Below are 18,146 nucleotides of genomic sequence, written 5' to 3' on the forward strand. Positions count from 1 at the left end.
CTCAACTCATGGATGGAAATCACAGCAAAATAGTGAACCAAATATTGGTTTTTGATTCGTTGCGCCTGCGACTTTACTAAATACTATAATTAAAATGTCATATATAGCGTCCTGTCACTGCAAATCACGTTCACCACAATCATGTACAAGACCCCCAAATGCATACTTCTAGCTATTTCAGGGATGTCAAGCTGTTATTTTCTGAGATTTGATTATTCTTCTCCAATGCTGTCCAATTAAAATTAGTTTTTTTTTGTATGGGTTGCGACTTCCCTTTTGTATTTTCTAAAGTTTAAAGAATAGTTTCGAACTTATTCTACTTTAAATATGTCGCCGCGTGTGTTGATTCAACTAATTATGTCCAATTGGAGTTGCCGTAGATACCTCGTTGCAAATCTACATTTTCCGTTCTTTTTTTTTCTTCTACTCAACTACAGCCGCTTTGCTAAATCGTACGTCTTGAACGTGCTCAAACCAGTCAATATTTTGACATCACACATCATTATTACACCTTTGTGACCGATGAAAGTCAACTCTCGATGCTCGTCGAAGTTTCTCAGCCTTGCGTAACTTATCTTAGTTTAGCTTAGCTCGCTAGCCGCTAACAAAGGAGACGAGGTTGTTCTCGACAAATTAGGTCGGCAGACGTCAAGTGCGAATTTAAAGTGCCGTCAGTATTCGTGTGAAAATGCGCACGGTAAAGACCGAGAAGTACGAAGAGGAGCTTTATGGAGAGCAAGAAGAGAAGGAGCAACAACGTCAACTGCTGGATGCTGTTTGCAAGCACCCTCAAGCGGTGAACAAAGCAGGTTTGTCTCCTGTTTGGGCAATACTGACTAATTAGAATCGTTTTATTTTGGTGGTGCACAGCTCACGATTTTTTTTTATTTCCAATTTAAAATGCTTGAATGTTTGCTGTGTATTTCACATGGAGATGAATTCATACATAACCAGCCTAGAATGAGCAGTGGTTCTGAAACTTTTGTGATACGGGCTCCCTCTGCAGGAGTGACAAACTCTGGTTTTGTCACTGGCCACATCGCAAAAAAAGAAAAAAAAAATCAGCAGGCACACTGACTGCTTTAGCGGGCCGTGTAAAGTGTGGTTTTAAACCACGTGGTCAAAATGTTTTTATCCGTACCCGTCTTAGTCTTGGAATTGGAGGGTATTTATTTTACAGCGCTTTACTTTGTCATGATTATTATTTTGAATATAAATGTGTTTTTCTCTGGCCCATCTGATGACTTAAATCTTAAGAAAAATTCACAAGTTAAAGCCACAACAGACAAACCACGTGTATATTGTGTCCTGCAGACATCAGTGAAGAAAATGCTAGTCCTGCGCAGCAGGAGCCAGAGTTCCCTGAAGTAAAGGAGGAGAAGGAGCCAGTGTTCCCTGAAGTAAAGGAGGAGAAGGAGCCAGAGTTCTCCAAAGTAAAGGAGGAGAAGGAGCCAGAGTTCCCTGAAGTGAAGGAGGAGAAGGAGGTGGTGGACCTGAAGGCCTTTCAACTTGACAACTTCCCATACATTAAGGAGGAGGAGGATCTCACAGAGTTGCCGATGACTGCTGTCCCATTAAAAAATGAAGATGAAGGTCAATATGAGGTGAACCGATGGACAGAACCTTCAAGCTGCAGCTCAAGTCAGCCCATGAAAACAGAAGGTGATGGCGAGCACCGTGGAGGATCACACGCAGACAGCCGCTTCACTCCCGTATCAGATAGCGATGACACAAAGTCCCACACTCCTGACACTGATGAGTCTGAAGGTGATGTGACATGTCACAATGACAGCAAAGGCTGGAAATGTTCTCGATGTGGGAAAACGTTTGGCTACGAGTCCCATTTGAAAAAACATATTCTCTTGCACACTGGGAAACGTTTTCCTTGCACAGTTTGTGGTAAAAGTCTCTCTTCACGGGGCAACCTAAAAGTACACACAAGAATCCACACCGGAGAGAAACCTTTTTCCTGTTCATTTTGTGAGCAAAGTTTCACTACTCGTTGCAGCTTAAAATGCCATGAAACAAGACACACTGGAGAGAAACGGTTTCCCTGCTCAGTTTGTGGTCACAATTTCTCGACGCGCGCACACTTAAAAGAACATGCAGTGTCACACAAGGGAACGAAACCCTTTCCCTGCTCAGTTTGTGGTCACAATTTCTCAACGCGGGCAACCTTAAAAAAACATGCAGTGTCACACACGGGAACGAAACCGTTTTCCTGTTCAGTTTGTGGTAAACGTTTCTCTACCAATAGTTATTTGAAAGGGCACACAATGATCCACACTGGAGAGAAACCTTTTCTCTGTTCAGTTTGTGGTCAAAGATTCTGTCAACGGATAACCTTAGAAAACCACAAAAGAACTCACACTGGTGAGAAACCTTTCACATGCTCAGTATGTGGGCAAAGTTTCTCTACTCGTTCCAGCTTAAAAATCCATGCAACAAGACACACTGGAGAGAATCGGTTTCCCTGCTCAGTTTGTGGTCGTGATTACTCGACGCGGGCCAAGTTAAAAACACATGCAATGTCACACACAGGAAAGAAACCGTTTGCCTGTTCAGTTTGTGGTAAAAGTTTCTCCACCAATAGTTATTTGAAAGTGCACACAATGATCCACACTGGAGAGAAACCTTTTCTCTGTTCAGTTTGTGGTCAAAGATTCTGTCAACGGATAACCTTAGAAAACCACAAAAGAACTCACACTGGTGAGAAACCTTTCACATGCTCAGTATGTGGGCAAAGTTTCTCTACTCGTTCCAGCTTAAAAATCCATGCAACAAGACACACTGGAGAGAATCGGTTTCCCTGCTCAGTTTGTGGTCGTGATTACTCGACGCGGGCCAAGTTAAAAACACATGCAATGTCACACACAGGAAAGAAACCGTTTGCCTGTTCAGTTTGTGGTAAAAGTTTCTCGACCAATAGTTATTTGAAAGTACACACAATGAGCCACACTGGAGAGAAACCTTTTCTCTGTTCAGTTTGTGGTAAAAGATTCTCTCTCCGGGGAACTTTAGAAATCCACAAAAGAACTCACACTGGTGAGAAACGTTTTCCCTGCTCAGTTTGTGGTCACAATTTCTCGACGCGGGCCAACTTAAAAGAACATGCAGTGTCACACACGGGAACGAAACCGTTTGCCTGTTCAATTTGTGGTAAAAGGTTCTCTACCAAGAATTATTTAAAAGTACACACAATGATCCACACTGGAGAGAAACCTTTTCCCTGTTCAGTTTGTGGTCAACGATTCTATCGACGGCAACACTTAACGAATCACACAAGAAGCCACACTGGATAGAAACCGTTTCCCTGCTCAGTTTGTGGTCACAATTTCACCGCAAGTTACAGCTTAAAAAAACATGCAATCACGCACAGTCGAAATAAACCGTTTGCCTGTTCAGTTTAAGCCGACGATTATAGAGCAGAACTTAAAAAAAAAAAATAAAGAAAGAAGACAACCAATAATGCCCACCGCTAAGGAACACTTTCCATGCTCAATTTGTGGCCAACAATTGTCTGCACAGAGCAATTCACATAAATGCAAAAACCCACTGGTGACAAACTTATTAACTGCTTTGTCAATCTTAAAAAGACATACCGAGGGCAATTAGCAACTCTAAGCTAGTTCAAAAAACAATGGGTCAAAAATGACAGTTTGGGTGTATATTTAGGGTTGCACTACTGTCCGTGTTTTATGTTGTGTTTATTATTTTACTTTATGTTAACTGTTTTGTTCAGCGCGTTGTTACAGTTGCAGCTGTCGTGAAAGCGCGATATGAATCAGCATGTATTTTATTGTATGAAATGGGGTAAAAAATGTCAGCCACATTGGTTCTGGTGACTATGTCACAGAGAATGGTGACAGTCTTGTATTTGGCTAAAGACTTGAAATTCGTTCATTTGTGTACCGGTAATGTATTTTACTCAACTAAAAGGTACAGGGACTAATAAATACCTATATCTTTTCAGGGAGTATGGCCAGTTGCTCTTTAGGACAGGGAAAGCAACAGAGAAAGTACACTGTAAGACAAGTATTGGAACAAGATGAAGCTGATGATAGTGACTTTGGCGCAGAATTGGACAGCGATAGTGATTCGGATGAATTGTTTCAACCGCATGAAAGTGAGGGTGGTGAATTTGAAAAATGTGCAGTACCTCTCTGCATTAACCACAAAAGAAATTGTTTCAAAGACGATCACAATGTCTAGTGAGAGGTGTGACAGATTTTTGGATAAGAAGGACCAATGGTGTTTTGTTTTGTTTTTTTTTTCCCAGCAGTGATTTTGTCCCTGTGTTCTTGTTTCCATTGGCTAAAGTGTGTTTGTACATTCAAAATCCAGTTCTAAAATGCAACAAATAAAACAAAAAATATATATGTTGTTCAATGTAGCTCTGTATTTGATTATTTTCTTAAATTTTAAATAGTTTATTGACAGTTTTTGTTATTCTGATTTTTCGAAAATGATATCCCTAAATCCCAAAGGGTCAAATTTCGCCCTAATCCTAAATTAGGGAATAAAGGGTTAAAATCGAAAAAAAAACCCCCACATACATTTTGGTGTTCAGTGAATTTATAGCAGTCATTTAATGTATAATTCATAATTTTCCAAAGAAGAAAAGGGTTCTTGGGTTCTCCAGCGTAAAAATTAATATTACAATGCCATATATTGTAAATAGTCAACTTTCTTGTTTTCTGTCGACCTCCTTGAATTTCATCTATTGTATCGTACAGTATTTTCTAATACAGTATGTGTCCTGTGGACAAGTGTTAAGAATTAGCACTCGTGCTATAAAACATGAAACTTTGATTCTTTATGGTGAGTTGAAAAAGTGTCACTGGATGTGGCTCTGAATAAAGTGCAGCTCTTCAAATGCCTTTCTTTCCGTGACGTCCGTACCCCCCAAAATATGGAAAATGACAAACATTTTAGTTCGCGAAAAATTTCTCGATATTGATTTTAGATGGCCAGAAGTTGTCACCCCGACGTCAATTCACATACAGGCCAGAAGATGGCGACCGTTTGAAACTACAGTAGTTTGAACAGAAGTGGGACTCGAGTTCAAAACGACTTTGAAACCCTAACCCTACTTTGAAAACTGATTTGCACTTGGGAATGAGTTGAGGAATTATTAATTTACAAGTCTTGTCAATATAACTTTGACTCTGAAAGGTAATGTTTCGATTTATCGGGTGGAGAGCCCAAGGCGATGCTAAATACATCTACAGGCAACTGTACTGTACGCAGGCTGACCTGTTCCCTATCCCCCATGAATATTGGGGGTTCACACTCTATGGCTAAAAAGTTCATCCTTAGTTTCATCAAACCATGATAAATGACATATTTTTACCCCTCTCTGACTACAGAAAATGTTCTGGTGAATCCACACCTCACACCAATTAAGCAAAACAATTGTAATTGTGCAACATTTGTAACTTTTTCAGGAACATGAACACCACAACGCTTTCAGATTGTAACTTTCCTTGAAGATACCACAATGTCTTCGCATGCCAGTAATAATGTAACATAACTCATAACAGCACATGACAGATGCTCATCAGTAAGAGAGGGTCTGTACCTGGATTTGTTGAGCTTCTTTTGTTGCTCCGGGCATAGTAGCGCTGCATAGTCCACCAATCACCAAAGTCCCTTCCGAAAAATGGCTTGGGTGTTCGAAGCGATGTTGTGGGCTATCACAAAGCTGCTCCTAATTGCCGCTTCACAGGTTGCGTGGTGCTCGGTCAAATAGCCTTGTTGTTTTTCTAGCTTCGCATGCCAAACCTCGGATAACTGCGCTTTCCCAGCCTCAGTCAAATTCTCCAAGTCTGTATTTTTCCGCATGTTTCGTCGCGTAATGCCGAGTCACATTCGAGTCCTTCAAGGCGGCGACCGGCTCACCACAAACTAATCAGAATCACCTGTACCTGTACGTAAACGACGCACGGACATCGTAAGCAGGTTTCAAAGTAAAAGTCGTGCTGTTTTCGTCCACGCACTACGCAAAATTTTTAAAGTAGTTTTTATTTTTTTCTTATATCCAATAAACCAAAAAATTGGGAAGTACTATTGTTTTATTTTCTTAATTCCAAGCAACTCTTCGACTGTCAGTGAGAGCAATAAGGGCCCGCGGGCCGTAAAATGCCTGGGTCTGACTTAGACTGTTCCAGTCATGCATGTTTTTGTAATGTGGGAGGGAAATGTGGGGAAAACCCACACAGGCACACGGAGAACAAGCCAACTTCACACAGGAAGGCCGGAGGCAGAATCGAACCCTGCACCTCTGTACTGTAAGGTGGGCGTGCTAACCAGTCGAACAATGTGCCGCCTCTTCACAACATTACATAATCCAAATGGAGCCAAAGTAAAGGTGGTCATATTTTTATTCAAACATTTAAGAAGATACAGTATGTGTAGAATAAAGTCCTGTTGTCGTTGCCAAGGGCGTCTCATGCTGACATTACAGAGGATAATTGTGTTTGCATGCACTTTGAAGAGATAAATACCCATATAGTTTTTATCTTTTTTTATTTTTCATTTTTTTATGAAATAGTTCAAACTTACTGATAGTTTCATACGTTGAAATTAAAGCCATGACCTTATTCCTTGTAGTACTTACTTACTTCTAAATGTTTCATAATAAAACAAGTTTAAAATACTGTTTGGCAATTCATCAGCGCCAAAAACATTCAAATTTTCACCTTCACTGTTACTTAACATGACCGATAATGGAGAGTATATTTGGAATATCTCTCACGAATCATTATTAGGATTACTTGCAGCAGCAGCAGCAGCCTATCATTGTTTTGTGCTGTGAGCCATTGCACTCTGAGCAATTTGAGTATTCGGGCCATGAGGAGATTAGATTAGATTAGATAGATAGATAGATAGATAGATAGATAGATAGATAGATAGATAGATAGATAGATAGATAGATAGATAGATAGATAGAAGGAGGAGGGTTCACAATCAAATCTTTTTCGGACAGAATCTAAAAAGTGTCTAGATTTCATAGTCATAAGATTCGGGCTTTTTATCCCCCCCCCCCAAAAAAAATCCATTGTGGCCCAAATAACTCCTTTGTAGTGCTCGCACTTGACACAAAACGTAAATTGCACTAAGAGTAGAAAAAAACACTAATGCATAGTGCTCATGTTTAAAACAAATAACAACAACAAAAAAGAAAGAATACAAATTTGACTCGCAGCACAGAGTAATATGAAAGAAGTTTCCCTTTCGTGTACATTGAGCACACATTAGTGCTGAAATAATTCTTGTGTAGGCGCATTAAATATAATATTGACATGTTAATTATACACATCCGGTAATTCCATCTGCTTCTAATGCGGTGAAAACAGAAACGAAGCGAACAAAATGTGAAAAAAAAGGTTCACAAAAATCACAGCTAATAAATATTAGTTAGAAATTCCACCCCCAACATGGCACATCTTGTTTGTTTTTTTTAAATTTTATTCATTGTAATTTTTCCTCTAGATATGTCATGCATAGATTTTGATTTGTGTAAAAAAAAAACTTCAGATGCATTACCTATTTCAAAATGTAGTCAAAGTTTTTTTTTCCAGTTGCTTTACATAAAATAAAAAACTTATGCACAGTCTAATTTTTTGGGTGTCTTTTTAAAATGTGCAATTGTAAATGAACATCAGTGCTTTTTTTCTTTTTACATACAAAAACACAAATAAGAACATTCACTAGTTTCACTTGAGGTTCAAGAAGCAAGAGTGTCATCATTCCAAATGATTGGAGGACTAACGTGTAGTTGAAACATTACAAACACGACAGAATCAAAAAGAGATTATACATAACGCGTGTCCCAAAAGTCCCTTTGCACCTTTCCGCTCCAGTTTTGTTCAAAAGTGCGCCATGAAAATGAAAATTTCAATCATGTCGTCCCTGTCAATCAATCTTTGATGCGCAATTTGAAACTCAACCAATGAGGATGAACATAGTTGAACCACCAAAGGAAAAAAAAATGCCGGCTTTGAGGATTGGTGAATCGAAAATACGTTAAAAAAAAGAAACAGCGATTGCAATGGAGTGTATGTGCGCATAGTGAATCTGAATCTGAATAGTTGAAAAAAAAATGTATGGGGACTTTTGGGACCCTCCCCTATATGAAGTTCCTTTCATCCAAAAAGATTCAACAGAAGCACTATGCCCCTTGCAACTCTCCACTTTTGTATGGAGCAATGAAGAAGAGTCTGATTGTTCACAAAGCACTACACCGAGTGATCTTAAAGCTTTTTAAATGTTAGTAAATGGAATGTCAGAAAAAAAAAGTCGAATAGCTTCGAAATCCACAAGGAACACATGCAGTCAGTAAACAATTCAGCACTCCCTGCCATACTTCTTTCAATACAATATGTCACATGAGATGGTACCACTCATTCGCAAGAGTGATTTTTTTTTTTTTAAACTTCAGGTGGTGGTGAAGACCGAGAACTAATCCCTGACTTCCTAAAAGTGTGTGCCGTGATCACCACCACCGCCCAACCCTCCCAGCATACCTGATAAGAGTTGTCAAGTAAGGAGCAAGAATTTTAGGGAGGGGGCTGCTCTAAACTAGCATATGACACACATAAGCCTGAGACTGAGCATGCTAACGCTAAAAGACGCATGCAAAGAGAAGGGGACTGTTAGCACGCTCTTGCCTTATAAACGACCCCGCTCGTTTTCTCACCGTCGCGTGTTCCACCTCCCCGGAAAAGTACAAAGTAGAAAAGTGACGATGAAAGGGATGTTGTGAAGAATACACACACACACTACTGCATCAGGAAAGAGCCTCGTCTTCTCCAACATAGGGCGGCTCAATGTTCCTCATACTGTCTGCAGGCTGCTGCTTCCTTTAGGAGTGCACACACAGCCATGCAACGACAAGTGAGGCAACGCCACCAGCTGATGTTTGGACTGCATAACCGCGCGCAGAGGAAAATGAGCCACGACGGAAAGACATCAGCGCTCGAGGGTCTTGGCCAGATTTTGGACAAGATGAAGGGACAAAATTGGATAAAACGACAAGATTTTCTGTAAAAGTTCTGTAAAAAAATTCAATTCCAGAACAATTTATTTGGACTTTCCATATTTTCACATTTCTGTCAAGAACATTACCGTGGGACGGTTATCACTGGCAATGGCAGTTTTCGGCTGCTCCGAGTCCCACTCTGTCCCTCTGTCGTATGGTGTTCCTCAGGGTTCTATATTGGGGCCCCTGCTGTTTTCATCGTATTTGTTGACCTTAGGTTCCATCCTAAGAAAATTTGGTATTTCCTTCCACTGCTATGCGGATAACAGTCAGATCTATGTCCGCCGAGCAAAGGACACTTTTGTCCTGTCTTATCAAAGCTTGGATGGCACTGAATTTCTTACATTTCTACAAAAAGCAAACAGAAGCTATGGTGCTACTGGAGGTACCGAGGACTAAGCAGATGATTTCCCAGACAAAAAGTGAACTCTGTCATGCTTTTCAAAATTGTGGCGAGAGCTCAATGAAGTGAAACAATTTTGCCTTCATGCGCTACATGACGCATGGTCTCATGTTCTGTTAAATCGTTTCACGGGATGCTGCTCTTTGGGTGAGCGAAGACATTTTGCTCGGTTCAGAAGTCACTCTTAAAAGTTTGAAACTGTTGAGAAATACCGCTTCTGGTCCCGTCGTTTATCTAGAACTCACTATTGCAGTATCACACGTGGCTAGTGATACAAGGATGTCCAATATTTGACTTGAGTGTGTGCATGTGAGTGTGTGTCCTTACGTCTGTCCTGAAGTGCACGAGTTACTGCATGCCTCTTTCCGTGCCCAGTCAAAGGGGTTCCCAAAGGAGCGCTTTCGCAACATGGTTCTCACCAGAATCTGACAATTGAATACAGCACTGCATGAATTAAAAAAAAAAAACAATAACAAAAAAACACAAGGACCACGAGATAGGGAACCATTGTATATACTCATGTGTAGCTTCTCAGTCAACCAGGTGATCACAAAAGCTGAATCAAGGCAACTGGACTCTTCTTGTTAATTTTCTTTCTTTCCCGAAAACGCTTTGATGTAAATTTGAAAACAAAAAATATCCACAGCCTAAATTTATCAGGCTGTATTTTGTCCATCATTCAGTTTATGGAGTGAGCCACAAGGATGCATGTGGCGTACGTACCACTGTTGCCAGGCTCGGGATGTGTTTCACTGAATTCTCCACTTCTTCCTCAGTCACCTCAATCAGCGTACAGCAGTTGTCATCTTCTGGTGGGAGGGGCTCTGCGCCGTGTCTCGTCACCCACGGGTGCACCTGAACACAAAATCAGCAATCGAAAATACTCCGCTGGGTCCGAGAAAACAACACGAAAACTGACTTCGGACAAAAGATGATAATCCGATTGAAGTCCTGCAGAGTTATCAGTAAAACGTTCAGATTTTATTTACCTTAATCTGTGGAATTGATATTCTGGTTTCGGGATTCTTATCCAGCATTTTGAGCAACAAATCCTTGAGATCATCTGATATGTCGGCACTGTTGAGACAACATGACTTTTATACTGGATCTTCATTGGAAACGTGACCACACAAGCCACTGTTAAAAAAATAAAAAAATAAAAATACAAACTCACTGTTCAGGTAATTCCACTGGCTGTGTCTTGATTTTCTGATGCAGATTGAGGATGCGTTCATCCATAAATGGACACTGAAAATGGAAAACAAATAAACAGACTTTTTGGTTTCAAACGATCCTCACTAAAATGATGCACTAACTCACCGATCCAAAGACAAAGCAATGAAGTGTCACACCCATTGCCCAAACATCCAAAGCCTGTAGGAATATTAAACAACGTGCATATTAGTATATGAGACCAGACTGTATGAATGATAACTGCATTTTTTAAAATTATTATTATTTTTTTACAACAGGAAATGATCTTGTATTACTGCCCATCACCTCCAGAGGGCGCCCGTGAGTCATCTGCCATCTACTTTACCTTGCCGGAGAAGTTTTTCCTGGTCTCCGACAGTGTTTCAGGGGCGAGGAAGGCCGGTGTTCCCACAGTGCTTGTCAAGAGAGCGTCCGCTCCCTCAAACTGGTTGCTGACGCCGAAGTCGGCGATCTTGATGTGGCCGTCCTCTCCCACCAGCAGGTTGGAGGGCTTGACGTCTCTGTGGATGATTCGCTGATAATGCACTGTGAAAACGGAATGTGACATTATCCTCCACGTGACGGCATGAATTTTGCAGACTTCACAATGTAGATAAATTCATCGTAATTGCTTATATGGTACTGCATTCAATGTATGTTTAAAAAAAAAAGGGGGTGGGGGGGCGTTTGATGTCATTCAAACTAACGTGCAGTGAGAGACTGGGTCAAAAAAAACCAGGATGTGTGTGGGGACTCACAATACTCGATTCCCCTGAGCAGATCCTGGAAATAAAAGCGCGCTTGGTCCTCACTGAAGGGTTTATCTGTCGGCACCTCCATCACAGCCCTAGACACACACGCGATTAGCAATCAAAACTAACAACATTGAATTCACTCCGGTGTCACAACCGTTAAAAATAAAAGGAGAGGCTGAAGCTTACCCTTGCTTGACCAGTTCAAACACTGTAACACAAACACGTGATTAGTAAAGCAATGATTTGCGGTCCCGTCAAGTGGAAAAATCATCATAATTTTATATGGATCCTGTATGTATGTGCATGTACTGTCTTGCGCAGAAGGTAAGGTTGTCGGGGCCACGACATACCCATGTACAGATGGTCCTCACTGGGGTCATCCAAAACCTGGCACCGAATCACACAGAGATGAAAATGAAAACACACACACAACACACACACAATGAATGCATTCAGCCCATAAATAGAATTAGTCTTAACAGTCTTTGTTTTATAACGTAACATGACACCCAATGACATTAAATAACATTTTCATATCATGAAATGTCAACTCGGGCTTATGTATGATACACAATGTGTTTTTCGGATATGGCTCTGACAAATTTTAATCCAATGAAATTGTGAAAAACAAGTGATTTCCCTCTCCCTCTCAACCCCCACGATTTATTTATTTTTTTTGTCATAGCATCCTTAGCATTTCATATTTACCAATGTATTCGGACTATAATATTTACCAACAATCAAAGTGTCCTTCACCTCTACTAATTTGACGACGTTAGAATGGTCCAACTTTTTCAGGATGGCGATCTCTTGGTAGACCCGCTCCAGGGGCCCTTTGGGCTGAGGGGGGCCCTCAGGAATCGCTCTGGCACCGCGAGGTGGCGGTCGTCCTGAATGGGGAGAAAATACATCGATAGTCGTAGCAAACAACATCAGAATGTGCTGAGGAGTTATGGACGCTATCTGGATGCGGACTTACGTGGGAAACCTGCTTGCCTCATCAGCCTCTTCTTGGACAGAACCTTCATGGCCTGGATGGATTAAACGGAGAAAAAAAATGACACACCATCAACATGGGTACTCTAAAGTATAATTTTTGGAAGAATTGTGCCTTCAAAGTCACGAAGCGAGTGAAAACAAAACGTTCACGTTGCATCCGTGTTGCGTTGCGTACGTGTCAAGCGTTTGAATGACTCACATAGTAGGTGTTGTCGTCTTCGTTGTACGCCAGCTTGACAACGCCGTAGGAGCCCTGGAGTAGTTCGGGAAGGGGAGGAGGAGGAGAAACAGAAAGTGTAACAGGAGCCAATGACATGAGATGGAGCAGCTGTCGATGCTTTATGGGAAACAACACGCAAAGAATAGCGCACAAGATCAAATACACAAACATGGAGGAATGTGAGAGGGCTGACAAGTCCGTTGATTTCACTGGAGCGAGTAGTGTACACGTTTCTCGAGCGTATTTTTGGTATAGTGCAGTTTTTTTTTTTTTTGTAGAGCTCTCATCTATGACACCTAATAGTAATGGAGGTTAAAAAAAAAGCTCATGAATGCGACTAGATGCATGCCACTATCTACATCCACTATTTTTAAATCAAGACCCATTTCCACTTTACAGTGCTGTAAATCTACATTGACAAGCAAGATCCGCAGAGTCCAGCCCAACTCTTTTGAGAGTCCTATTTATACCAGCCCCTCGTGGTATCTTCCGACTCTGCAGTGGACCGGCTGGATCACACGCAGCTCTCGAAATGAGGACATCTGGGAAGGAGGATGTCAGAGAGCGTGTTGCCTGTCCTCTGCGATGAACGTGACTTGACAGAAAAAGAGGGGGGAAAGTGACAGAGGAGTTGGCGGATGGGAACAAAATTTAACGATACCTTTCCAATCTCGTCTTTCAGCTTGTACTGGTTGAGTTGAACGCAGTCCTTGAGGAGCAGCCAAAGAGACAGGAGAGAAAGAGGAGCAGAACATGCTTGATTTTCTCATAAATGCAGCAGTTAGATGCATTTAAAAAAAAAAAAAGCTTTTAAAAAATGTCCTTATAAAATGTGATCAGCAAGGACATTCTATGAAAGCTTGCTTTGCGTCAATCAAATGCCTTCGACGGCTCGAGAGAGAAAAGAATTCAAGGTTCACAAGCATTTGGAACATCACGGACTGAGCCGCCCTCACAAATGGAACAAATCTGAAACAACTCTGAAGAGTTGACGGAATCATTTTCGGCTTATTATGCGGCATGTCTGCGATTCCACAGACAAGACTTATGATGCAGCTTTGTAGAACATTTTGTCCTGCGGCCTTTTTTTTCCCTTTTTTTTTTTTAAACAGCAGGTGCCAAAGACGGATGAGAACAAAGACACTGCTGAGAAGCATCTGAAGCCAGACTACAGAGAATACTTCGCCACGGAGGGATACGGTGACTAAGCAAGATGCTATTTTTAAATGTAGTGTTATGAGCCAGGCGGCGGACTCCAAGTGCTCCGAGTATAAAATACAGGACAAACTCCCCATTATCTGCATTTTTAAACAAAGGTGTGTCTGTTTGACAGAGCAGTTAAATCATTCAAATCGACAAAGAAATCACAACATGGCGCCTACTAGTTGTGCCAATCACTGGGTAAGGAAGTCTCAACTAACGGGAGATGAGGGGTGGAGGGTCGGGGGGGTTATAATGTCAATTTCTATGTCAATTTCCAGCTCATTCATTTGCTATTAATGTCTACCGACTATAAATCCTTACCTTTGCATCCACAAAGATCACTCTTTACCAGTGGCATTGCTGCTTTCGAGACAAATGAAGATGGGAGTTGGGGCAGGGGTTTAAAATGCGACATCATGCTTTAAAAACAATGCCATTTTTTTTTTTTTTTTTTTTTTGGCGAATGCAGAGGGCCATCCATTTATTCATCCATTTTCGAATCTGCTTATCCTCACGAGGGTCGCGGGCGTGCTGGAGCCTATTCCAGCAGTCGTCGGGCAGTAGTCGGGGGGACACCCTGAACTGGTTGCCAGCCAATCGCAGGGCACACAGAGACGAACAAACATCCGATCCATCAAATGGTAATAGTGTGCCAATTTCTGCCATACCTGGAGGTCTGTGATGGAGACGCTGTGGGATTCCACAGTGGGCCGGCGTGGCAAGCGTGGAGAAGAGTGAGGTGATGTGATGGGGGAGTACGGTAACGACGGATAAATGTAACGGCCGTTGAGTCCCGGGGAACTGCAGGGGGAAATCTGCGTTTGCGAGCGCTCCTGCAATGACAGTTTCCTGTCCGACAGATTCAGCCGTGCTCGTTGCTCTTCGCCGGCCGGCAAGAGTGCCTCCGAGCGGCCGACTGTGTGAGAGAGAAGGTCGCACGACGGAGTGGGCAGGGGCGGCGGTTCGGAGCTGTCCATTTCTTCGACCTGAGTAGTGAGGAAGTAAGTGGACAGTGAAGAACAGAAATCTCGATTGAACAGACAGAAGCCTTCAAACAATCAAACAAAAAAAAAGACATATCTTGGCTTTATTTATTTTATTTTTTTTAAACCTGGCATTTGAAGAACTTTGTCGACTTTTTACATCCACCGAACACATTTCTGGTGGAATTCAGAATTGCTTGATGCAATGTGCCTTTCATTTTTGAGATCGCACTGTACTTCTTGAGACATGTAAGATGTTAGGTGTGTTAAAGCCTACCTCCTCCTCCCCGCCAGGGGCCCCAAATGGTCTGCGGGGTTCGCACTCTGTGACCACAATGAGGGACTCCATGGTGTCCGAAGACGGTGTTTTGGAGTGGGCGCTCAACGGTGGCGCGGGACAGCTGCACAGCAGATCGGGGAACGATTGTGAAGGCTGCGCCGCTGGTGCATGACTGCCGCAGGAGGCGACGGGCTCAGCAGCTGGCCAGGCGCTTACGTGACAGGGGAACATGGTGCCTCTTCGCAAACGCTGACAACTGGTCCATCATTTGGGATGACGCCTAAAAAAAAGACTGAGAGAAAACACAAACATCTGGTGATATGCTAACACATGACCATCAGGGATGGAAAGTGAGTAGCACTCGCAGGTGTGCTTTGACGTCAGCCAGCTTGTGTTTCAAGGTGGAGCAATTATTGTTGAACTTTTTGAAATACATTGAAAACTGTTGAATTTTGGTATTCATAAAATATACAATAAAATACTTTTGGTTGCTGTGAAGATTCCACTTTCTCCATCCATCCGTTGCAAATGGGATGTTGAGCCGTTAACTTGGACACGTCTCTGCTATTTGGCTGATATCATGTCAGCTCTGAGCAAGCAGGCTGTGATATGGTTTCGCAGACGCTAAGAAGCACCGATGTAAATCTGGACCGCTCTCAAATCTAAGTGGCTATACTGTATCCGCCTCCTCAGTTCTCCTCTGACTCCAGTGCGTCAACGAGTTATTTTCCAGCCTCCTCCACATACGTACCTTTCATCTCCAACGGCTCTCAAAATGAAGACCTTTGTCATTCATCACAATATCCAAGAGAAGGATGACAAGGGCTACAGTTACGATAGTGGCTACTGTAACAAATCCGATTTGAAGAGAGCACACGATACCACAGCATTCAATCAATACAATACCTGCTTGCCTTGGGAAAAAAAAAAAAATTACATATGTATTTTTTTGTAGCCATTTCTCAAGCCTTACGTGAGAGGATGGCTGTTAACTGGCTAACCATTAGCCAGGATGGACCTGGAGTCTGGTCGTGAGTGGTCACTATTGAGTTTTTATTGTGTGGCTATCTTTGACCAGTTGTACGGAAATTACAATACGTTTTATCGATGGTAGGCTACATTGAAATAGCTAACATTGATACAATACCTTGTGATGATTTTGAAAAAAAAATACATTAAAAAAAAGGCTGCAACTATCACGATATGAAAATCAGTCTGAAGCCTTGAGCTTTACTGATCCGCTCTGATCAGAGCACCGAAATGGAAAAATCTGAAGAAAACCGTCTGATTCAAGCCTTTTCAAGTACCTGCTGCCCAGCTCCAGATGGTCTACTTAATGTCTTATTCTCCCAAAAATTACGTGGCCTGACCTTCTCTAACAGGGGAGTAAGGTTGATTAGCGGAACTTGTGTGAGGGTGGCGAACAAAGTCAGATGCAGTTTGCAGCATGAAACGTAAGCACGCGGACGCTGTACTAAAGACATACATGTACAACACACAGAGGCCATCTGGATGAGAGGAGGATCTACAGCTTCATTATGAGATCAACATAAGGCGACCCTGAGAGTGATCCATGGAAGGGATAAGCTGCAGTAAATGGACGGATGAGCATCCTTGACCAACTTCATTTAAACACTAACATGTAATCACAGCTGAATAAATGTCATAACAAACCATACATGACTGGAAGTGTGTACATTTAATCTCTCGCTGTGCAGGGTTAAATTTGCTCCGGTTTAAGCTGTTTTCAGGGGCTACACCGGTGTAACTTTGCACGTGTGAACGCTCTATTGGCGCAGCCCCTGCGCTGCACCGGAGCAAATGTTGCCGTGTGAACGAACACCCCTTATGTGTAGGGGGGGTAAAAAGAAAAAAATATCCCCTGGCGACAACATGAGTAAATTCATTCATTAAAATCTACTAATGTTACTATAACTGCTAATTAACTATTTTTATACAGTTTTAAGATTATATAAAACACATTTGAAGTGATTCCCAGTCTAGGTCATTAACTGTCATTGTTCCAAGTAAATTGAATTGATCAGTAATCAAACCTCAACAATAGATCGCAAAAATGTTTCTCTTCGACCACATGTATTCTGGTAATTGTTAGCATATCACAACGAATGCATATACTGGATTACAAAACATCAGCTGTGTGAATACTTTGGTAGATCATACTGTAGAATGTTTCCATTGCACGTCAACACTAGCGTGTGATACAATGATGCGTTCAATGCCCTCCTCTTTCTCACGACCAATTTAGGTTCAATAACACAAATTAAAGTCGACATAAACCATTCCATTAATTATCTTAATAATGCAACGAATGTTGATCCGGGTGAGCTGTTCTAAATGTCAATTAAACAACAAGCATATATTGTACGTAATGGTGAGTATAGTATAGTTCATTGTGAAGTATCGTACCCGAAACGTCCCACTAGGCTAACTCGGCTAACGTTAGCAGACGCTGCCTCCCCCGGTCGAGGTTCCAGATGTTAACACGGGAGGCAAAGATGCTAGTGTCAAAGCGACGAGAAACTCGGAAGCAAAAGGCCGCGCGTGGTTGGAAAATAAAAGATTACCTTGTCGTGTTCTTTCGGCCTACACAGTGAAATTGTATGAAGTGGTCTCGCCCCATCCGAGGCGGTGGAGATGTGACAGCTAGCTCCAAGTGCAGTCGAGCAATGTGACGGAGCAAGTGCCTCACAACGCTTAAGTAGTATTCGCAAGACAAAACAAAATAAAGAAAAAGAGAGTGAGGCGGGAGTGAGGACAGTAAGTAAGTCGAAATAAAGCGACGCCCACCGAGAGAGACTGTGCTGGCTTCTGTACAAATCTTGTTTATCTTATGACCTAAATTTTATACTTGGCTCTCGGGAATCTCCACTTCAATCGGTGGTCCAATGGCTCCCCTCGTGGCCCAATGGGAACGTGCAGGTCGATTCCAAAGAGTCATCCCAGGCCTCCTCGTTTTACGACGAAGCTCCGTTCCAAGAGATAAAACGACAAAAGCACGTTTTAATTGCGCACTTATGCAGTAGTAAGACAAAAAAACGTCTCTTT

The 18,146-nt window shown here is 42.0% G+C and overlaps 2 protein-coding genes across 10 annotated transcripts; one reads left to right on the plus strand and one right to left on the minus strand.

The window, feature by feature from the left end:
* Nucleotides 1-102: 102 nt before the first annotated feature.
* On the plus strand, nt 103-4,409 carry LOC109523443 (oocyte zinc finger protein XlCOF6-like). Of its 3 annotated transcripts, none has more exons than XM_019882612.1 (4): nt 103-809; nt 1,315-1,373; nt 1,473-3,149; nt 4,150-4,409. In XM_019882612.1, exons 1-4 carry the CDS (start codon nt 689-691, stop codon nt 4,210-4,212), a joined length of 1,920 nt encoding a protein of 639 aa, XP_019738171.1. In that variant the 5' UTR covers nt 103-688; the 3' UTR covers nt 4,213-4,409. The 3 variants fall into 3 exon arrangements, with proteins under 3 accessions (XP_019738171.1, XP_019738170.1, XP_019738172.1); XM_019882613.1 differs by lacking the exon at nt 4,150-4,409 and having other exon boundaries at nt 106-809; nt 1,473-2,809; nt 3,062-4,135; XM_019882611.1 differs by lacking the exon at nt 4,150-4,409 and having other exon boundaries at nt 104-809; nt 1,473-4,135.
* Nucleotides 4,410-6,365: 1,956 nt separating this feature from the next.
* On the minus strand, nt 6,366-17,975 carry LOC109523431 (calcium/calmodulin-dependent protein kinase kinase 2-like). Of its 7 annotated transcripts, none has more exons than XM_019882580.1 (18): nt 17,889-17,972; nt 17,666-17,794; nt 15,078-15,372; nt 14,486-14,803; nt 13,276-13,323; nt 12,594-12,647; nt 12,375-12,426; nt 12,152-12,285; nt 11,746-11,782; nt 11,582-11,603; nt 11,399-11,487; nt 10,987-11,186; nt 10,767-10,820; nt 10,621-10,694; nt 10,436-10,523; nt 10,170-10,301; nt 9,774-9,871; nt 6,366-8,864 (listed from the first exon to the last, which is right to left on the minus strand). In XM_019882580.1, the coding sequence occupies exons 3-18, from the start codon at nt 15,309-15,311 to the stop codon at nt 8,792-8,794; spliced, it is 1,707 nt and encodes a 568-aa protein (XP_019738139.1). In that variant the 5' UTR covers nt 15,312-15,372; nt 17,666-17,794; nt 17,889-17,972; the 3' UTR covers nt 6,366-8,791. The 7 variants fall into 7 exon arrangements, with proteins under 7 accessions (XP_019738139.1, XP_019738144.1, XP_019738143.1 ...); XM_019882585.1 differs by lacking the exon at nt 17,666-17,794 and having other exon boundaries at nt 15,078-15,201; nt 15,297-15,372; nt 17,889-17,967; XM_019882584.1 differs by lacking the exons at nt 17,666-17,794; nt 17,889-17,972 and adding an exon at nt 17,262-17,318 and having other exon boundaries at nt 15,078-15,201; nt 15,297-15,372.
* Nucleotides 17,976-18,146: the final 171 nt, after the last annotated feature.

Source organism: Hippocampus comes, unplaced genomic scaffold (genome assembly GCF_001891065.2).
Source record: "Hippocampus comes isolate QL1 unplaced genomic scaffold, H_comes_QL1_v1.1 scaffold437, whole genome shotgun sequence".
NCBI classification, from domain to species: domain Eukaryota; kingdom Metazoa; phylum Chordata; class Actinopteri; order Syngnathiformes; family Syngnathidae; genus Hippocampus; species Hippocampus comes.

What these genes read in the sequence shown, in the direction of transcription:
- LOC109523443 (XM_019882611.1), top strand. Translation starts at nt 689, where the DNA reads ATGCGCACGGTAAAGACCGAGAAGTACGAAGAGGAGCTTTATGGAGAG. An exon ending in TCAAGCGGTGAACAAAGCAG is followed by an intron (nt 810 to 1,314) that starts GTTTGTCTCCTG and finishes TGTGTCCTGCAG; the next exon opens with ACATCAGTGAAGAAAATGCT. An exon ending in CAGAGTTCCCTGAAGTAAAG is followed by an intron (nt 1,374 to 1,472) that starts GAGGAGAAGGAG and finishes CCTGAAGTGAAG; the next exon opens with GAGGAGAAGGAGGTGGTGGA.
- LOC109523431 (XM_019882579.1), bottom strand. Translation starts at nt 15,311, where the DNA reads ATGTTCCCCTGTCACGTAAGCGCCTGGCCAGCTGCTGAGCCCGTCGCC. An exon ending in TCTCCATCACAGACCTCCAG is followed by an intron (nt 13,324 to 14,485) that starts GTATGGCAGAAA and finishes CTGCTCCTCAAG; the next exon opens with GACTGCGTTCAACTCAACCA. An exon ending in TATCAATTCCACAGATTAAG is followed by an intron (nt 10,302 to 10,435) that starts GTAAATAAAATC and finishes TTTTGTGTTCAG; the next exon opens with GTGCACCCGTGGGTGACGAG.